Below are 17,544 nucleotides of genomic sequence, written 5' to 3'. Positions count from 1 at the left end.
TGAATAGAGAAGATGAAGTAGGCAGTGCTGTAGGACATCCCACCATATTGAAAAGTTGTGGAACAGCCAGGGATACCTAGAGGAAACAACACACAGACAGACTTTAGCCAGGGAGGGCATCTGGACTGGTCTGGTATGATTAAAGGAAAGAAAATTATCAGGTAAGAACATAATTTTTCCTTCCTTGTCATCTATACCAGACCATCCAGACCAATAGGATGTAGCAAAGCAGTTTTCCAAAGATGGTGGGGGGGGGGGGGGGGGGGAGAAAAGAAGAATGCAGAAGGTTGAAAAATCAACAAAGCTATACACACAGCAAAAAACTGATCAGCAGAAAAGGATTTGAATATCCAAACCACCAGGCTACCAAAATGGAACAGAGTTAGACACCAGAAAAGGGACTAAGGCCGTAGGACGTAAAACAAACGTCCTGAGCAAAAAAATAAAATAAAATTACATACCCCTGTCCCGAGAGTAGCAAAAGAAGCAGCAAAAGATATTCATGCCAAAGGACCCCCCCCCCCCCCCCCCCCACCTTGGAAGGAAGGCAACAGTCATATCCAAGCAACAAGGAGAAGAACTGTCTCACCTAGACCAGGATCCACTTCTCCGAACTCTGGAAGGACAAAGACTAACTCCCAAACCTGCCAGTCTGCCTTGAATCCAAGATGGTCGAATGAAGCGACCTGTGAGGAACAGGGAAACTACAGGTTTCAGAGAGCATTGTGAGACAGGAGGAATTCAGAATGGGGAAACTACAGGTCCCAGAGGGCATTGCAAGACAAGAGGAATTTGGAACGGGGAAACTACAGGTCCCAGAGGGCATTTCAAGACAGGAGGAATCAGGACAAGAAAACCCATCAGGTTCAAAAGGAGGGAGGGGAGGAGTTTGATTGGGAAATGGAATCAGATGAGGAGAGTGTGGATCATCAAGAGAGGGCGTGGAGTGGGAGGAATCAGGACAAGTAGAGGAAAAGCAGTTAGAGGAGATGGGGGTTTCAGCAGGGAGTACTGGAGGAGAAGAGTGACTGCTGGAAGTACACAAGAGGAAATCACAGCGGCCAACAGAGATCCGGTGGGTGGATGTCAGGAAGTAAATGCTGACAGATGAGGGTGGTGGATCTGTGAGGCTGGCTAAAGTGAACTGTGTTTTGAAGCCCGGCTAAAGTGAACTGTGTTTTGAAGCCTGGCTAAAGAGAACGGGGAAAGAAGCTGATTAAAGGAACATAAAGAATTGAATTTTGTTTGTTTGTTCCTCTGACAACTTACTTCACCTAAGGTGACGGGGAGAGGTGATCTCATACTCGGTCCAGAAAAGGAGGGAAAAGAAGTGAGTCTCACTTTGCAGATTATATCTCTGTGAGCGCAGCACTGAGAAGAGGTTCATCCTGACAGACCCTAACAAGTACTAGGAGTATGCAACCCCAAACAGTGCGCCACACTTTATAGAAGAAAGGAAGCAAGGCCCAGGAACCACCCAGACCCACGCCTAGTGAGAGAATCAAACTCCACAGAACAAAAAGAGACTCCAGAGTCGAAAGAACCAACTAACTGGAGCACTAGTCTCTCCAGGAGAACAACGAACAAAAGGGCAGCAGCATACCAGAGTACAACTGTAGAAAGAGAGGAGTACTCAACCAGCTCACTCTGGACTTAGGAATGAAAGAACAGAGTCAAGGGAACAAAAGGAGACAAAAAGAAAGAGTCAAGAACCACACTGTGGGGAAAAGACCCCCCAAGGTGCCAAGTAGCCACAAAAGGAGCAGAGATGAATTCAAATTCAGCCTTTGGCTGAAATCCCGTGCCCATGCTGACTTCATACATTTCAAATTCTTGCTGACCTCCTTCCAGTCTGCTCTTTTTCTTGCCAAACAGGACTATTACATCCAGTTGACAAATTCTCTTGGCTCAAACCCTCGTCGTCTCTTTGCCACATTAAACTCTCTCCTCAAAGTGCCTTCACCTCCAACCCCACCTTCACTTTCCCCCCGGACTCTGGCTGAGTTCTTTCATGATAAGGTTCACAAGATTAAACTTGAATTCTCAACCAGGTCACCTCCACCTCTCCTTCCCTTAGTCCATCGTCTCAACCCTCCAACCCCTGCCTCCTTTTCTTCCTTTTCTGAAATCACTGAAGAGGAAACTACACATCTTCTTTCCTCCTCGAAACTAACTACCTGTTCCTCTGATCCTATTCCCACCCATCTACTTAACACTATCTCTCCCTACTGTCATCCCGTTTATCTGTCATATCCTCAATCTTTCACTGTCCACTGCGACTGTTCCTGATGCCTTCAAACATGCTGTAGTCACACCACTCCTTTAAAAAACCTTCATTGGACCCTACCTGTCCTTCCAACTATTGCCCCATCTCCCTCCTCCCTTTCCTATCCAAGACACTTGAATGTGCTGTTCACCGCCGTTGCCTTGACTTTCTTTCATCTCAAGCTATTCTTGATCCACTTCAATCTGGCTTTCGCCCCCTTCATTCAACTGAAACAGCGCTTGCTAAAGTCTCCAATGATCTGTTCCTGGCCAGATCCAAAGGTCTCTATTCTATCCTCATCCTTCTCGATCTATCTGCTGCTTTTGACACTGTTGATCATAGCCTACTCCTTGATACGCTGTCCTCACTTGGATTTCAGGGCTCTGTTCTTTCCTGGTTTTCTTCTTATCTCTCCCAGCGTACCTTTAGTGTATACTCTAGTGGATCCTCTTCTACTTCTATCCCACTGTCAGTTGGTGTAACTCAGGAATCTGTCCTGGGACCTCTTCTTTTCTCCATCTATACTTCTTCCCTTGGTACTCTGATCTCATCCCATGGTTTTCAGTATCATCTTTACTCTGATGACTCCCAGATTTATTTTATTTTTATTTTATTTTTGTTACATTTGTACCCCACGCTTTCCCACTCATGGCAGGCTCAATGTGGCTTACATGGGGCAATGGAGGGTTAAGTGACTTGCCCAGAGTCACAAGGAGCAGCCTGTGCCTGAAGTGGGAATCGAACTCAGTTCCTCAAGACCAAAGTCCACCACCCTAACCACTAGGCCACTCCTCCACAGATCTGCCTCTCCGCACCAGAAATCTCAGCCGAAATCCAGGTCAAAGTATCAGCCTGCCTGTCTGACATTGCTGCCTGGATGTCTCAGCGCCATCTGAAACTAAACATGACCAAGACTGAGCTTCTTATCTTCCCCCTAAAGCAACCTCTCCTCCTCCCCCATTCTCTATTTCTGTGGATAACACTCCCATCCTTCCTGTCTCATCAGCTCGTAACCTTGGGGTCATCTTCGACTCCTCCCTCTCCTTCTCTGCACATATTCAACAGACTGCTAAAACCTGTCATTTCTTTCTCAATAATATCAGCAAAATTCGCCCTTTCCTTTCTGAGCACACTACCAGAACCCTCACCCACACTCTTATCACCTCTCGCTTAGATTATTGCAACTTGCTTCTCACAGATCTCCCACTTAGCCATCTCTCTCCTCGTCAATCTGTTCAAAATTCTGTTGCATGACCAATATTCCGCCAGTGTCGTTATGCTCTTATTAGCCCTCTCCTCAAGTCACTTCACTGGCTTCCTATCTGTTTCCGCATACAGTTCAAACTCCTCTTATTGGCCTATAAGTGCATTCACTCTGCAGCTCCTCAGTACCTCTCCACTCTCATCTCTCCCTTCATTCCTCCCCGGGAACTCCGTTCACTGGGTAAATCTCTCTTATCTGCACCCTTCTCCTCCATTAACTCTAGACTCCGTTCCTTTTATCTTACTGCACCTTATGCCTGGAATAGACTTCCTGAGCCGGTACGTCAAGCTCCATCTCTGGCAGTCTTCAAATCTAAGCTCATCTTTTTGATGCTGCTTTTAACTCCTAACTCTTGTTCACTTGTTCAGAACCCTTATTTTATCATCCTCACTTTAATATTCCCTTATCTCTTGTTTGTCCTGTTTGTCTGTCCTAATTAGATTGTAAGCTCTGTTGAGCAGGGACTGTCTCTTCATGTTCAAGTGTACAGCGCTGCGTACGTCTAGTAGCGCTATAGAAATGATAAGTAGTAGTAGTAAATTCCAGCAATGGAGAAGCTGCTCGCCAGCCACCAAGAGGCTACGGCAAGAAAAGGTGCCACAGGAATGGTAGCTAACAGGAAACAAGACAGCCTTGTCTAGCAATCTAAACTGCGGTATGCCACGGCTGACGAGAAGTTACTGTATTCAACCTGCAGGAAAGAGCTGGGGTTGACCAACAAGGTGAAACAGTGCCCAACAGGCAAAGGTGAAAATACGCTGTATAGTCAGAGACTGAACTGTGCTCAAGGGACAGAAACGAAGCTGTGCTCATCAGACAGAGTAGGATTCTTGCTCAATGAGAACAAATGGATTTGCACTCAAAGCACACAAACTGAGCCACGTACCACGGGCAGAGAAAGAATTGCATACTGGCAAAGATAGAAATGCGCTGAACAAGCAGAGAAGGCACTGAACAAGCAGAGAAGAAGCTGAGAGTAACAGACAGAGGATGAGCAGTGCCCCACTGAAAGAGCTGGATGTTAGAGGTACCTGCAGCTGTGGTAGCGATGGAACTGTGTATAAAACGCAGACAAGGAGCTGCTTTCCACACGCAAACAAGGAGCTGCGCTCCTGACACTGGTAAACAGCTGTGCTCCAGACACTGGCAAGGAACTGCGCTCCAGACGCCAGCAAGGAGCAGCACTCCACATGCCGACAAGGAGCTACGCTTCCTATGCAGACATGAAGCTGTGTAGCACCTGCAGTCACAGACCTGTGCTCCACATACCATCCTGAAACTTCGCCCAATTTGCAGAGAAGAGTTGTGCTAAACACAGAGATGGAGCTACACTCAAAAGGCGGTGGAGCTGCGCTCTGCACGCAGACAGGGAGCTGCGTTCCATACACAAAGAGAGCTGTATGCCACATACAGACAGGGAGCTGCGTTCCATACGCAAAGAGAGCTGCATGCCACATACAGACAAGGAGCTGCGTTCCACAGGCAGACACAGAGCTGTGTTCTACACACAGACACAGGACTGCGCCCCACACTGAGACCCGCAGAGAAAGAACTACACCCAACATGTGACAATGGAGCTGCATTCAACATGCAAAGATGAAAGGTTGCAGAATAAGCAGCGAAGGAACTTCACTCAACATGCCATGATAGAGCTGTCCTCAACATACAGCGATGGAGCTAAAGCCAACCTGGAACTGGGCCCAACATACAGCGATGGAGCTAAAGCCAACCTGGAACTGTGCCCAACATGGAGCGCTGGAGCTGTGCCCAACATGGAACAGTGGAACTGCATGGAAAAATGAAGCTGTGCTCCACATGCGGCGATGGAGCAGCGCCCAACATGCAGCGATGGAGCCGCACCCAACAGGCAAAAAATGCATAGATGGAGCCCAGGGGAACAGCCAGAGAAGAAGGTACTGCCAGAAGGCCAACAGGAAAGGAGCACAACTTGTGGAAATGCAGACCTGGTGCTGCACTCCCCTGGAACAGAGGGACTAAAACTACAAGAAGTGCCCCAGTGGTCTCTGAGCCACAATGACCACCCTCCTAGGCAACCGACATGAAGCAGCAGTCAACGTAGAGAAAGAACTCCCGCCAAGAGGAAGGTAAGCATCACGGAGCTGGAATCCTCAGACCATAGGGAGCAAAATGCAGCCATAAGGCAGTGAGGAAGAAAGAACTCTCTCCAGGCCAGGAACAAAGAGGAAGCTGGCCACTAACACCAAACTGAGGAAAAACCAGCTAAGGGAGAGTCAAACTCCACACCTAGAACAGAGTCACTTCCCTGCAGAAAAGTAAAGCGCAGAGCTAAGAGGCGATAATCCAGATGCACAGCAATAAATCTGCTCATGGAAAGAACTGCGCCCCTTACAGAAAAAGGAAGGAGTGCCAAATGTGCCAGGAGAGAGGCGCCTGAAACTAAAAAAGGCAAAATCCGCCTGTACCAGGCTAAAACTCCCGCCTGAAAGTAAGGGAAGCAAGGAAGAGCTGTGGCAAACTAGTACTAAAAAGGCACATTCCCATAAAGAGACACTGAACTGAGTCCAAGCAGAAGACTGGCAAGAATGGCGCTCCTGAGGGTACGAAGAAGAAGGATTTGAGCTAGCAGTAGCACACCAAGGGCAACTCGGACCCCTGCCAGAAGGAAAATACCCTGCAGACAGGAGGGATCCATGGGGACGAGAGAACTAGAACCTCACTAAGGAAGGGAGGAAAAACTGCTGCCAAAACAGGAATCAAATAGCAGGGGTGTCTCAAACAAGATGCCTGAAGCAGCAGAGACCAGACGGTCTGAAAAAGAACTGACCAACAGCCATGTGAGGCTGACAGGAAAGAAAAAAAATAGCCCTGGACTAAAAAGACCGAGCCTGCAACCAAACTGAGCCAGCGAGAGACTTCTCCCACTTTGGAAATTTTAGCCTAAGACCTCCAAACCGCAAAGGTACAAGTTCCAGCAACGGGGGCCGCCCTCTGAACCAGCCGCCATCTAGGGCCGAAAAGAGGAGAAAAACAACTGAGTTTCGTGATCCAGACACAAGCAGTGCCCCACAAAAAAAAAAAAATCAAAGCAACTGGTACCAGCTTTGAAGGGTCCAAGATCAGAATCAGACGCCGGCCAGCGAAATTCAAAGGAACTTCACAAGTGGCCCCCTACAATACATTGCCAAAGGCGGGAAAATAGATCAGGTAACAGGCAAGAGAAAGAAGGAAAAACAAAGTTTCTTTTTTTTTTTTTTTAAACAACCTTCACTAGTGACAGGAATAAATAAAGGCTTACCTCAGAGGCAGAAATTCAGATATACTTACCACCACAGAAGAGAAGAACCCCACAGGAGAGACAAGTTACTCCATGCCACAATCAACCATCACCCTGCTAGAAAGACAGCCAGGGGAGGAAGGGGAGGGGAGGGAACCAGGGTCACTGGATATCACCCTAGCTGGCAGATGAGGAACTCAGGACCACTGAGTATCATCTAAAACTAGCCCCAACACACCAGCACACCCTTGGCTCCACTGTCACCAGAAGAATCTGGGACAGGATCTATCACCCAGCAAACCAGAGCAGCTGCACGATCCGTCCACCATCCGCTAGGAGACAGAGAAAATACTGAACATTCCAGGCTGCATGATACCCTTAAGGGGCAGTTTACTTGGAACTATTTTCTCCGTTTCCTTCCGCTGGTAGATGGACACAACCCATTAGTCTGGACTGGTCTGGTATAGATGACAAGGAAGTCTTATTTTCTCCATCACTTTTTGGAAATAATGCTTATCTTTGTATTTTCAACAGTAAAACAGAAAAATAGGACTGCCAACTTTTAACTGTGAAAAAATGTGTTCTCAGTATATACACAACACTTTTCAACATGCCACAGTGCCACCCCTCCCTCATCATTTCTACTGCTTTCTGTCACCAAGTCACAGAGCTTCTTCTGGTCCTCATAACAGCATGGCAGAGAGTGGGTGCAACAGGTTGAAATCATTGCTCCCAGGAACAGTGGTTCGGTAGTGGATGGCCTTCAAGGAGCACCGCCACCGCTTCAGATGGTGGTTGCCTGGCTGGGGATGGGCTCTGCAGGCCACCCTTGTTGAGCTTCTCCTACTGATGGCCTATGCTATGAGGACAGCTACAGAAGGAGACAAACATCTACCCATGAAGCTGCTTCTGCCTCCTCCCACAGCCTACATAACAGATATTGGTTTGAGCGACCAAGAGACCATGAGAAGTGGTGGGAGTCACACTCCAGGCCATCAAAGCACTTTTTTGAGTTCCAATATCTATTAACATATTGAACCAAAGGTTATAACAGAACAAAGTGCTGGTTTGCAGACCATTGGGGAGGAATGGTGAGCCCTGTCCAGAATTGCATGCTGGCAGGCCCCCATTCCCCCCCAATGCAGCAGCCCTCCAAAGGAACCCCAATCCAACCCCCCTCCAGTAACAGAGGGCTGGAAGTCCAGCAGACCTCCAGTACCCCCCCAGACATCCCACAGATGTCCCTGGTGGCCAAGTGGGCCGCGAGTCAATCCTCCCCCCCCCCACCCCACATGGTGGTCTAGCGGGCCTTCCCCACCCCCTACCTTAAGTTGGAGGGCGATGGCCTCCCTCCTCTTCCATTGGCGCAGTCTGCAAAATGGCAGCGCACAGCCCTGTGCACCCTGGGATGCGCTGGGGTAGGGCTTCAGAACATATAAGCGAGTTTCTCCCTTATATGGTGTGAAGCCCCACCCAGCGCACCCCAGGATGCACTGGGCAGGGCTGGGTGACATCATTTTGCAGGCGGCGCACATGGAAGAGGAGGGAGGCCACCTCCCTCCTTCAACTTACGGTAGGGGGTGAGGAAGGGTCGCTAGACCACCAGGTGTGTGGGGGGGTTTGATCAGTGGCCCACTGGACCACCTAAGGAATGTCGGGAGGGGGGGGGGGGAGCTGGAGACCCATCGTATCTCCAGCCTCCCCTGAACCTGTCGGGGGATGTCAGAGGGACCGGAGGTCTGCCAGACCTCTAGCCCCCGTTTCACCTAGCTTTGGGACGGGGGCAGTTGGGGTCTGGTGGTCCCATGAACCTCCAAGCCCATGTGTTTGACAGGTCTGGGCTTTTGACAGCCCAGACCTGACAAATAAATGCAGGAGGATTGTGCCTGAGAGCGTATGCTCACGCACAATGCTCTCACACTTCTATCCCCCGATTAGAGAGAATTGCGTGCTTAAATTTGCATGCAATTATCTCTGGTCATAGGTGCAGTAAAGTCCCGCGCTGTTCCAGTGTTATTTTTAGAGCACTGTTTGGAATAGCACGGGGCTTTTGATCATCTGCCCATCAGTGCTTAGGAGGAAAAAGGGGATTTATTTCTGCCAGTGTAATAGCAGATGACGGCAAGTGAAAACATTGCAAAATGAGGTGGCTGAACTGCAAATTCAGGCTGGCATACAGGATACCGCACACACAATACGGAAGATCCCTGAAAGCGAGGAACAGCCCGCCGGACCTCACAGACTATATAAGCTAACAGAGAACGCTTTATTGAAATACAATGCAGAGAGACAGGAACATGTGTCTAACAAAGAGAAAACTTAACAAATTTGAGCAACTTATAGAAAAGTCTGAGTCTGAATCCACTACAATCATTTATTTATTTAGATTTTGTTCACACCTTTTTCAGTAGTAGCTCAAAATGCGTTACATTCAGGTACACTGGATATTTCTCTGTCCCAGGAGGGCTCACAATCTAAGTTTGTACGGTAGGTGCACTGTGGTGTTGTAGACTTTTACAGTGCAGTTTCCTAAAAGTTAACGCATTTAGTGACTTCATACAACCTACTGCTTTATAGTCCACATTGTAAATTCAACAGGTGCATTAATTTTATGGATGTCGCTCCGGTTTTTTCTCCGCACATTTGCTTATGATTATATACTTATTAAGCGGATGATTATGTACTATGGGCGGTTTTTTTCCCCCCCAGCCAATGATGACAGCTAGGACTGCATTGCTATACTAGGAACATTGTTGGTGTCTGAGGCCTTTTCCTCACATTTGTGCATTTCATGAATGAATATATGTATGACTTTGAATGTACTCGCTTCAGCTTTGCTGCCGTTTTATGTCTGGAAACAAGCTCTTCATTACATAAGTACGTAAGTACTGCCACACTGGGAAAAGACCAAGGATCCATCGAGCCCAGCATCCTGTCCACAACAGTGGCCAATCCAGGCCAAGGGCACCTGGCAAACTTCCCAAACGTACAAACATTCTATACATGTTATTCCTGAAATTGTGGATTTTTTCCAAGTCCATTTAGTAGCGGTTTATGGACTTGTTCTTTAGGAAACCGTCTAACCCCTTTTTAAACTCTGCTAAGCTAACCGCCTTAACCACGTTCTCCGGCAACAAATTCCAGAGTTTAATTATGCGTTGGGTGAAGAAAACTTTTCTCTGATTTGTTTTAAATTTATTACAATGTAGTTTCATCGCATGCCCCCTAGTCCTACTGTTTTTGGAAAGCGTGAACAGATGCTTTACATCCACCCGTTCCACTCCACTCCACTCATCATTCTATATACCTCTATCATGTCTCCCTTCAGCCGTCTCTTCTCCAAGCTGAAAAGCCCAAGCCTCCTTAGTCTTTCTTCATAGGGAAGTCGTCCCATCCCCGCTATCATTTTAGTCGCCCTTCGCTGCACCTTTTCCAATTCTACTATATCTTTCTTGAGATGCGGCGACCAGAATTGAACACAATACTCACGGTGCGGTCGCACCATGGAGCGATACAACAGCATTATAACATCCTCACACCTGTTTTCCATACCTTTCCTAATAATACCCAACATTCTATTCGCTTTCCTAGTCGCAGCAGCACACTGAGCAGAAGGTTTCAGCGTATTATCGACGACGACACCCAGATCCCTTTCTTGGTCCGTAACTCCTAACGTGGAACCTTGCATGATGTAGCTATAATTCGGGTTCTTTTTTCCCACATGCATCACCTTGCACTTGCTCACATTAAACGTCATCTGCCATTTAGCCGCCCAGTCTCCCAGTCTCGTAAGGTCCTCTTGTAATTTTTCACAATCCTGTCGCAATTTAACAACTTTGAATAACTTTGTGTCATCAGCAAATTTAATTACCTCGCTAGTTACTCCCATCTCTAAATCATTTATAAATATATTAAAAAGCAGCGGTCCTAGCACAGACCCCTGAGGAACCCCACTAACTACCCTTCTCCATTGTGAATACTGCCCATTTAACCCCACTCTCTGTTTCCTATCCTTCAACCAGTTTTTAATCCACAATAGGACATTTCCTCCTATCCCATGACCCTCCAATTTCCTCTGTAGCCTTTCATGAGGTACCTTGTCAAACGCCTTTTGAAAATCCAGATACACAATATCAACCGGTTCCCCTTTGTCCAAGTTTACTCCTTCAAAGAATTGAAGTAAATTGGTCAGGCAAGGTTTCCCCACACAAAAGCCGTGCTGACTTGGTCTCAGTAATCCATGTCCTTGGAAGTGCTCTGTAATTTTGTTTTTAATAATAGCCTCTTCCCCGGCACCGACGTCAGACTCACCGGTCTATAATTCCCCAGATCTCCCCTGGAACCTTTTTTAAAAATTGGCGTTACATTGGCCACCCTCCAATCTTCTGGTACCACGCTCAATTTTAAGGATAAATTGCATATCACTAGCAGTAGCTCCGCAAGCTCATTTTTCAGTTCTATCAGTACTCTAGGATGAAAACCATCCGGTCCAGGAGATTTGCTACTCTTCAGTTTGCTGAACTGCCCCATTACATCCTCCAGGCTTACCGTGAAGTCAGTAAGTTTCTCCGACTCGTCCGCTTGAAATACCATTTCCGACACCAATATCCCACCCAAATCTTCCTCAGTGAAGACCGAAGCAAAGAATTCACTCAATCTCTCCGCTACATCATTGTCTTCCTTGATTGCCCCTTTTACCCCTCGGTCATCCAGCGGCCCAACCAATTCTTTTGCCGGCTTCCTGCTTTTAATATACCGAAATTTTTTTTTACTATGTTTTTTTGCCTCTAATGCTATCTTTTTTTCGTAATCTCTCTTGGCCTTCTTTATCTGCGCCTTGCATTTACTTTGATACTCCTTATGCTGCTTCTTGTTATTTTCAGACGGTTCCTTCTTCCATTTTCTGAAGGCGTTTCTTTTAGCCCTAATAGCTTCCATCACCTCACTTTTCAACCATGCCGGTTGTCTTTTGGACTTCCGTCTTTCTTTTCTAATTTGCGGAGTATGTTTGGCCTGGGTCTCCAGGATGGTATTTTTGAACAGCGTCCATACCTGTTGTAGTTTTTACCCTCTCAGTTGTCCCCCTAAGTTTTTTTTTCACCGTTCTTCTCATTTTATCATAGTCTCCTTTTTTAAAGTTAAACTTTAACGTATTTGACTTCCTGTGTATAGTTACTCGGATACACATATAAAGTATTACATACCATGTAAAATGAGTTTATCTTGTTGGACAGACTGGATGGACCATTCAGGTCTTTATCTGCCGTCATTTACTATGTCACTATACATGTATTAGAACCTGGTATTTAGTATTAGATATTGTTTTTTTAATGAGATTTTAATTTTTAGATGAGACTGTTTTTAAGAGATTTGACACCAATGCCTATTTTGCTGTAAGTCTCTGATGGGTATTTGTATTTTTGTACACCATGCTGAACTCTTTTTAGGGGAAATAGCAGTTAACAAGGGCTATATGGCTACTGAAGTTTTAATAAATAAAATGATTTTACACTTTTACCTCTTAAAAATTTTTCAAAATGTATATTTGTGTGGTAAAGAGTACATAGCTACTGTATATTAATTCAAAGAGCATCTACATGAAACTATTAAAAATCAGACAAGCTGCCTCAAATTTGCAAGTGTAATATCTAGACCACAACTGAATAGAAGCACTTGTGTGAAAAGTATAATTCAATAAGAACAAGTTAGTCTAGAAATAACTCATAAGAAATATCTTGTACAATTCAAATAGAATTAGAAATTTATTTAACTTTGTACTTACAAGCCTCCTTCTAAGAAATTGCAAACATTCTCATCACGCTTGGATACCAAATGGAAAGTTTCTCTTATGATCTGCTGCTGCGTATCTTCGCTCTGAGGGGAAAAATACATATATATGTGTATTTTACTCTAAAGCACAAGGCATTATTTGCAAAATATGGTTATCCAAAAGGCTTCACATAGCAACAGATCCATGAATTTTCTGACTGCAATTATTTTATTCTCCAGAGAAAATTCCAGTAAAAAAGATGGCACACAACGTGCTGAAATTGAGCCACAACAAGGATTAGTGCTAAAGCAGTGGTTCCTAACCTGAGTCAAGTCTCCAAATGGAGTTATATCATCATGGCTGGACTTGTACTGTAACTGTGCCCAATAGCATCAAGTAAGCATGGGGTCTGCGAGTAACCGAGTCAGTGGCATCTGTAGACAAAAATATTTGGAGTAGGAACGGGGGGGGGGGGGGGGGGGGGGGGGGAGAGAGAGAGAATTATAGGAGTGGCCTAGTGGTTAGGGTGGTGGACTTTGGTCCTGGGGAACTGAGTTCGATTCCCACTTCATGCACAGGCAGCTCCTTGTGACTCTGGGCAAGTCACTTAACCCTCCATTGCCCCATGTAAGCCGCATTGAGCCTGCCATGAGTGGGAAAGCGCGGGGTACAAATGTAATTAAAAATAAAAATAAAATAAAAAAATATGAGGATTGTCAAGTCAAAATGACATTTCTGATCAAAGTCCTCTTCACCCCTCCAGCAGTTTCAGCTACCCAATCAAGCTGTCATAATAATTGATACCATCATTTAACAGACTCTTCTGTATGGGAGTAAAGTCTGGATTCTCTACAGAATTGGTCAGATTCACAATACAAATCCCAAAGCCAGTTCTGTATCACAAACTTCATATTCCCCAACAATGGAGCTATATAAAACTCACCATTTAAAAATATTCAAATTGTGATCACCACCTCAGAATCAGTTCCTTCCACTGCCAGATACTTTGTTTAAAGAAGACAGGTGTTTTTTTTTTTTTTGAGTGATGACTCTACAGAATGTGGAGAACACTAGTCCTCAGCATTTTTATTTTGCCCCAGAGCCTACTTTCAAATAGGGCCAAACACTTTGCAAAACAACAAAAAATCCTGCAAAGACACTCAAAACCTACATAGGAAAAAAAAAAAAAAAAAAAGTTACCAAACCACAACAGCCCTAACCCACCAATGAAAAAGCGTCCCCCCCCCCCCACGACTTACGGAGCACCGGGTCCCGCCAAGATGGCCGGGGCCCCACTTCAGATGGCCCAGGCAATGCTTGGGGCACCGGGCCCATCAAGATGACCGGCGCACCCCCCCCCCCCCCGGCGGGAGCGCCGGCATTCCACCCCGCGGAAGCGCCCATCAGCGAGGAGGTGAGAAGCGGGAGAACCGGCGTTCCACCCTGCGGGAGCGCCCATCAGCACAAAGAGGTGGGAAGCGTGACAGACTGTTACAGATTCCGACGCAGACACTACATACTAGCAGAATCCTTCACCTCCGTCACAGATGCAGAACATGGGCAGACCCTCACTTGATACAAAAGTAGGGAACCACAAAAAACATGCAGATAGAGTGGAATGGAACATTTTATTTCAAGTACTGTAGAGGATAGAGTTTAGTGAACATTTTGACAGGTGCATGACAGCTCTCTTATGCATCTCCAAGTAGCAAGATTGGTCTCATGAAAAGACAGTCCCTGCTCAAAGAGCTCACAATCTAAATACTGGAGGAAATGGAGATTTGTGCTACATACTCGTCAAATACTTGGTTTAGAAAATGAATAAGGAAAAATTAAGATTCTTACCTAATGATTTTCTTTTAGTCCCAATCCAGAGGATAAAAGCCATCCTCTTTAACCTGGATAAGATGGATCTACCAGCACACTTCATTTTTAAGGTTGCCACTAATGGCTTTAGACATTTAGGTGTAAAAATATTGGATAAAGTGAGCAATCTATTTAAATTAAACTAAATCCTGATGGTGGAATTAGTTTGTAAATAACTAGAGTGGGTGGTGAAAATTAATACTAACCTGGTGGGGAAGGGTAGCATTTATGAAAATGATGGTTTTTATCCGATTTATATTTTCTCCACTACCTATTGCTGTCCCACAAAGGCACTTTGTAGCCTGGGATAGGATGCTGAACATATTTGTGTGGAACGAGAAGCGACCAAGTGTATCGCTTTGCCAGCTTAATGAGCATCAGAAAAATGGGAAGTAGGATTCCCAAATCTGTTAGGCTATTACAAAATTACAATGCTTAAAGACCATAGAAATCGGCGTGTCCAAGATGGCGGCTCAGCTTTGAGTGTGTACGCTCGAGCTCTCTGGACTTATACCTAAAAACCTGTTTCTTTTTTCTAAAAATGCCTCATACAAAGAGGAAAGCCGTGGTAAAGAGCCATCCACCATTGGTTCTTACCTCATCGCCGGTTCAGACGACGCTGGATCGCTTCACAACAAAGCCCACGTTTAACTCCGGTGAGAGTTTGCCCGCTGTGAGCGCCGACGAAGGAGCAATGGCTCACTTGGGCTCAGAGATCTTTTTGTCCCCGCCGGATATTAATCAACCACCTTGTCCAGCTCGTAGTCGGCAGTGGATGTCGGATCTAGCCACGTCGGAAGTCGAAGGCGGCGGATCTGCAAGTGGCGGCTCCACCCCAAAGCGGACCGAGAAAACAACTGTGGAACAGCAAGCTCCCCAGGTGGTTACACTGGAGTTGATCTGGACCGCTATCCAAGAACTGACTCAAACTGTAGCGAACACGGTAAAAGAGACTTCCATGCTTGTAAGTAAAGTTGATGTCTTAACTGAAGCTATGGATAACTTTAAAGTAGACACTACTTCAAAAATAGATTCGATTCAAACAGAAATAACGACGCTGAAACTGACTAACAATGTTTTGATTAAAGACAAATTGATGACTTTGAGAAAGATTGAACAACTTGAAAACTTTAATAAGCGCTTGAATCTAAGGATATTAAGTTTTCCTGTCATAATTGGCTTGAGTCCGATGGAACTGTTTCGTAAATACTTGATTGAAAATCTACAATATTCCCCCTCTCATATTCCTCCAGTTAATAAAATTTTTTATGTTCCTTTGCCTAAAATAAAGAGGGAGAATTGAAGCAGATAAGCAATCAAGTGAAACCACAAGAGAATAACCAGGAATCACAAGATCTTTCGGCGTTTCTGGAACAGTCTTTTTCAGCAGTCTCACATCGACAGACTTTATTGATATCACTAGTTTTTGAACAAGATCTTAACGCAATACTAAAAATGTACTTTAAAAATTCAATGAAACTTTTCTGTGGATCCAGGGTCTGGATTTATCCAGACGTAACTAAAACTACTCAAGATAGGAGAAAGTTATTCCTAGCGTTAAGAGAGGAGACAAGGGCAATTGGAGCCTCCTTTTTGCTATCCTATCCTTGTAAATGCATAGTGAAGTATCTTAATGTAAAGTATGTTTTTTTTGAGTCGGATAGTTAAAATCTTTCCTGGAACAAAAGCGGGTCCTCAATGTACCCCCAGTGTAAAAATTTAACAACGGATTAATCTTTATTATGGTGGATTAATGAGCCAGGCCATTTTCTTTATTATTTCTTATTATATAAGACTATGTTATTTCTTTACTAGACACGTCTCCCTTCCCCCATTGTTTTGTGGTCTAAGGAAGAATATAAAAATGTATTTTGTTTTTTCCTCTATAATTTTTTTGCCTTTCTGTGTTTCTAAATACAAGATGTAATGCTTGTTAATTACAAATAAATGAATAAAAATAAAAAAATTAAAAAAAAAAAAGACCATAGAAATCAGCATAAACAAAAAAACATTGGGTTCCAATTGAATGGGCCCATTTGCACTCCCACTCCATTTTTGACTACCACAAGCAGGAATAAATGTTTTGGTTCCAAAAGAAAGGTTACTTCTCATCCTTTTTTGTGCCCCTTATATTAGATTTGGGAAGACATTAGAAAAACACAGGAACCTATGAGCATGTTTAATCCTATGAGTAAACTGAAGGAATATGGACCTTTATCTACTGACGGGGCTCTTCGGGAGCAGTTAGAAACTTTAGGTTTAAATAGATGGGAGGACCTGACTCCTTCAGGAGCAGCCCTTTTTGTACGAACAACTGTAGCAACTCACTGGCACTAAAATTCCCTTTTTTCCAATATTTTCAAATTAGGGATGTCCTGCATCACTCAGACACCAAAATTTAACTTGACTAGGAAAACTGATATAAAAAAAATCTTTTTAAGATCCAACTGGATAAAAAAATTCTAACAAGATAACTCCATTACTTATCCCAATAGTAGTAAATATCAGCAGATGTGGGGAACAAGACTACCCTCTACAGTAGATGAACAGTTCAGAGATTGAGTGCACTGGTATATTCATCACTACTGTAGTGTTACTAATTACAAAACAAATGCAATATATGACAGTCATTAGATTATACTGGACACCCCTGAAGGAGATTCATACACAGAAACTAATTTCAGTGATAAAAAAATGTTGGAGGAGCTGCAGTAAATCAGGAAACTTAAAAAAAAAACTTGGATTTTAGGACTCAATTTTGGACCATATTTGAAAATGGACACTGTCAGTGGCAAAAGTCTGCTAAACGTTGTTTACTAGGCTATTCTCCAAAAGATTTTGAGCAGGGAAGCACAAGGGACCCGATTTTAACTCTAGGGCTTCCAGTTAAGATGACTCACACCAGAACTTGGAAGGATAGTGGAGGCCCTATAGTCTCCAATTGGAAAACAGTTTGCGAGGAGGTCCAACATTAGGAGGAAAAATAAAATCACAGACACTCTATATCACGGTCTCAGGCTCTCGGACACTGGAACGTGAGCCCTTGAGCTACTGTCGAGGAGCAGCAGCAGCAGACAAAATCCCCCAGCCAGGACTGGACAAACGAGCAAGGATGGAGCTGG

The 17,544-nt window shown here is 44.8% G+C and overlaps 1 protein-coding gene across 2 annotated transcripts in view; it reads right to left on the bottom strand.

Moving 5' to 3' along the window:
• Positions 1-17,544, bottom strand: part of AP3S1 (adaptor related protein complex 3 subunit sigma 1) — a 188,856-nt gene that overhangs the window by 117,527 nt on the left and 53,785 nt on the right. For both annotated transcript variants that reach the window (XM_030193508.1, XM_030193507.1), the window contains exon 2: positions 12,569-12,660. In XM_030193508.1, coding sequence (XP_030049368.1) covers positions 12,569-12,660 — 92 coding nt within the window. The remainder of the gene's footprint in view (positions 1-12,568; positions 12,661-17,544) is intronic.

Source organism: Microcaecilia unicolor, chromosome 2 (assembly GCF_901765095.1).
Source record: "Microcaecilia unicolor chromosome 2, aMicUni1.1, whole genome shotgun sequence".
In the NCBI taxonomy this organism is placed as follows: Eukaryota; Metazoa; Chordata; class Amphibia; order Gymnophiona; family Siphonopidae; genus Microcaecilia; species Microcaecilia unicolor.
This window is presented reverse-complemented; position numbering and strand designations above follow the sequence as displayed.